The sequence below is a fragment of the Sinocyclocheilus anshuiensis genome, unplaced genomic scaffold (genome assembly GCF_001515605.1).
Source record: "Sinocyclocheilus anshuiensis isolate Anshui unplaced genomic scaffold, SAMN03320099.WGS_v1.1 scaffold373, whole genome shotgun sequence".
Taxonomy (NCBI): Eukaryota; Metazoa; Chordata; class Actinopteri; order Cypriniformes; family Cyprinidae; genus Sinocyclocheilus; species Sinocyclocheilus anshuiensis.
The window spans coordinates 1,615,141-1,618,926 of record NW_015537962.1 but is presented as its reverse complement, the minus strand read 5'-3'; the positions used below and the strand labels follow the sequence as shown (position 1 = coordinate 1,618,926).

Here is a 3,786-nt window from a genome sequence, read left to right as displayed (position 1 = left end):
TAGTGACTAAACACGACCCCTTTTAATACATGTTAACCAGGAGTCACTCTCATTTATAATCGAGGCATCATCTGATAAAATCAACATGCATCTACACTAAAGACACTATGCGGTTGTTTTGGCTATATTATTTTTTTGTCTCATGCAGCGCACTGCTGCGTCTGAGTAACAAACTAAAAGAAACAACAAACAAAAAAGTGCATGTGATATTAACAGACGAACTACGCTAATATTTATAATTCCAAACAATTAGTAAGCGACAGGTGCTAGGAAAAGCTGTTTTTTACTAATTTATTGACTAGTTGTACTCATTTATTGTGGCCATTTATTGGCTGCGGTGCGGCCAACTGAATGTGCTGCTTCTCTGCCGCTCACTGCACAGAACAGACGCCGAGAGAGGTGACACTTCTCTGGGAAAGTCAGACCTCACGTTCGCGGGACAGCACTGGCGAAATCTTCCAACTGAACCATAGCTAAGGTTTATCCAGAAAAGTCGCTAGGTTTGTCAGTATGAATATTCTATGGAAAAAAGCCGCTAAAAGGGTCTGAAAGTTGCTAAATCTAGTGCTAAAGTCGTGCTCGTGTGTGTGTGTGTGAGACGCGGGAGCTGATGGCAGGGGGCGATGGATATTTGTGGCGGTCAATGTGGATATTGTGGATGAGTTCTTCTGTGTCATCATCACGTTCTATTAGTTCTACAGCTTCAGTTTCGGAACTTTCACGCTTAGTAACACATACAGCTGTTCCCTCACCACAGTGCAACAGTGAAAAGGGACCCCTTTCAAACAGTGTCGCATTCCGAACGTTGTTTAAGCGACATACCGTGCGGTATTTTAAAAATTCATATCATAACAAAAATAAACACCGGTATTCGGTATGAACCGGTATACCGCCCAGCACTAATTTCAAGGTTAGAATTATGGCCAGTGAGAGAAGAAAATGCTAATTTACTACATGCAAACAGCAACAGCAAAGCTTATTTTGTAAAGTTTTTGAACCAAAATGTATTTTTTTGTAATGCCTTTGCAGACTGTTAGTAAATGATACATTTTGAATACTTTTGTTGTCATTAAAACCATAACTTTTGTAATTTGACTGTTTTTACAATTGCATTAAATTTTGGTAAGTGCATTAAAGCTCATATATGTAATAAAAAAACTGATTATTTTGTAAAAAAAACAACAACTATGTGATGGAAAGTTTTTATTGATATTTTTGTACTTGGCATCATGACATTAGGTAGTCTTCGGCCTTTTTTGCAAATTTTTTAAGATGCAGGGCTGCCTATTAGTAATCGTTTGACCTTTTTGCGATTTCCTTCATCCAGATGAGTTCAAAGGGCACACGCTTTTGCAGGCGTCCCGTGAGGCGGACATGGCAAAAGTCAAGAAAACCGCTCAAGAGATCATCAGCTTCAAACACCCTCACTCGCACGACTCTGCTCTGGTGAGCACTTTACATGGTCTCCTCTGAATCCTGAGGGTTTTAATGGTGTGTTTATTAAAATCTCTTTATGATGTTCGCAGCACTGCGCCGTAGCCTCTCCTCATCCCAAACGCAAACAGGTCACAGAGCTGCTGCTGCGGAAAGGCGCCAACATTCATGAGAAGAACAAAGAGTGAGTGTTCAACTTTAGATATGAAAAAAACAAAGCTGTGTACAATTTATTTGAAACAATTTTCACTCCGAAATTGCTAGTAAATTTCACAAATAATTACAAATAAATGGCAAGTAAGACATTCTCACATATTCTTTCTCTTTCTAGTTTTATGACTCCGTTCCATGTAGCGTCTGAACGAGGTCATAATGATGTGCTTGAAGTCCTTCAGAAACACGGAGCAAAGGTACCAGCATCCTCACACTGCATTTCATTATGAGCTCTGTTTTAGGAGATAGTGAGCTTATGTGCTGTGTGTCGTCTACTTAGGCAACTACTTTCATCTTCGACTATATTTAAAGCCTGTTATATTATCTCTTGGACCCTACATTGAATATTGTGCCAGACTCCAGGACTTCTTTTTTAATAAATCAATTTGTAAATGATAAAACAATGATAAATTCAAATTGTTATATATTGTGCTATACTATAGTATACTATATTACTATGTTAAATACTAGATTATATACTAGGGCTGCATGATTTGGGGAAAAAATGTAATGAACATTTTTTTTTTTCTGATAAAACTTGCGATTGTGATTTTTATGTGTGTCAAAAAATTCCAGGTTTGCTGTGCTTGTTTGTAGGGCCGTACAGTTTGGCCAAAATCTTATGATTACATATCAATATGGCTATAAAATAATAATAATCATGATGATGATTATTATTATTATTATATTTTTTAAAAATACTAAAATTTTGATTCTACAGTAAAATATAACAATTATAATTTTCCTATTGTTTTTTTTAATAGTAATTTTTAAATTTTTATTAGTTGTGCAGTCCTATTATATACTGTGATTTTTAGTGTCTACTTCAGTTTCTTGGGATGCTGACAAATAGGTTGTTTCTCTTCTTGCTTAAAGGAACACTCCACTATTTTTGAAAATAGGCTCATTTTCCAACTCCCCTAGAGTTAAACAGTTGAGTTTTACCGTTTTCGAATCCATTCAGCCGATCTCCGGGTCTGGCGGTAGCACTTTTAGCTGTAGCTTAGCATAGATCATTGAATCTGATTAGACCATTAGCATCTCGCTCAAAACTGACCAAAGAGTTTCTGTATTTTTCTTATTTAAAGCTTGACTCTTCTGCAGTTACATTTTGTACTAAGACTGACGGAAAATGAAAAGCTGCGATTTTCTAGGCCGATATGGCTATGAACAATACTCTCATTCCGGTGTAATAATCAGTTCAAGTTCAAGTTCAAGTTGAGCTTTCAAAGCACTTCATCATGATTGGAGTCAGTGCTATGGGACGGTAGTCGTTTAGACAGGACACAGGTGATTTCTTTGGAAATAAAGAAATTCAGGGTTTGAAAATCAAGGAACTTTGCTGCCGTACCATGGGTATGGGGATATTTTCAGGCGCTGCGTAATATCATTGCACCTGCTGCACCCATGGTACGGCAGCAAAGTTCCTTGATTATTACATCGGAATGAGAGTATAGTTCCTAGCCATATCAGCCTAGAAAATCGCAGCTTTTCATTTTCCGTCGGTGTAACTACAGAAGTGTCAAGTTTTAAATAGGAAAAATATAGAAACTCTCTGGTCAGTTTTGAGCGAGATGCTAACGGTCAAATCAGATTCAATGATCTATGCTAAGCTACAGCTAAAAGTGCTACCGCCAGATCCGGAGATCGGCTGAATGGATTCGAAAACGGTAAAACTCAACTGTTTAACTCTAGGGGAGTTGGAAAATGAGCCTATTTTCAAAAATAGTGGAGTGTTCCTTTAATGTTTGTATGCTAAAATGAGTTTCATCAATGTTTGTTTTTTTAGTAAACATGAAGTTTAAACCGAATATATTTTTATAAAATACAGTAAAAACTGTAATACTGTGAAATATTTTTGCAAATTAAAATGAACTAAAATGGTTTATTCTATTTGAATATATTTTAAAATATAATTTATTCCTGTGATGCAAAGCTGAATTTTCAGCATCATTACTCCAGTCTTCAGTGTCACATCACTGTAGGGTTCAGTAGGGTTGTCGCGGTGAGGGAATTTCCCTTGCGGTAATTTTGAGTGGCTCAATAGAATTATTATTAGAAATGCGGAATTATCGCCATACATATATACATATATATATATATATATATATATATACATATACATATATATATATATAT

At 36.3% G+C, this 3,786-nt stretch overlaps 1 protein-coding gene across 1 annotated transcript in view; it reads left to right on the top strand.

Moving 5' to 3' along the window:
* LOC107667582 (tankyrase-1-like) overlaps window positions 1–3,786 on the top strand; it is a 31,309-nt gene that overhangs the window by 16,485 nt on the left and 11,038 nt on the right. The window contains exons 10-12 of the mRNA XM_016459288.1: window positions 1,328–1,446; window positions 1,527–1,618; window positions 1,766–1,844. Of these exons, the coding sequence (XP_016314774.1) occupies window positions 1,328–1,446; window positions 1,527–1,618; window positions 1,766–1,844 (290 nt within the window). The remainder of the gene's footprint in view (window positions 1–1,327; window positions 1,447–1,526; window positions 1,619–1,765; window positions 1,845–3,786) is intronic.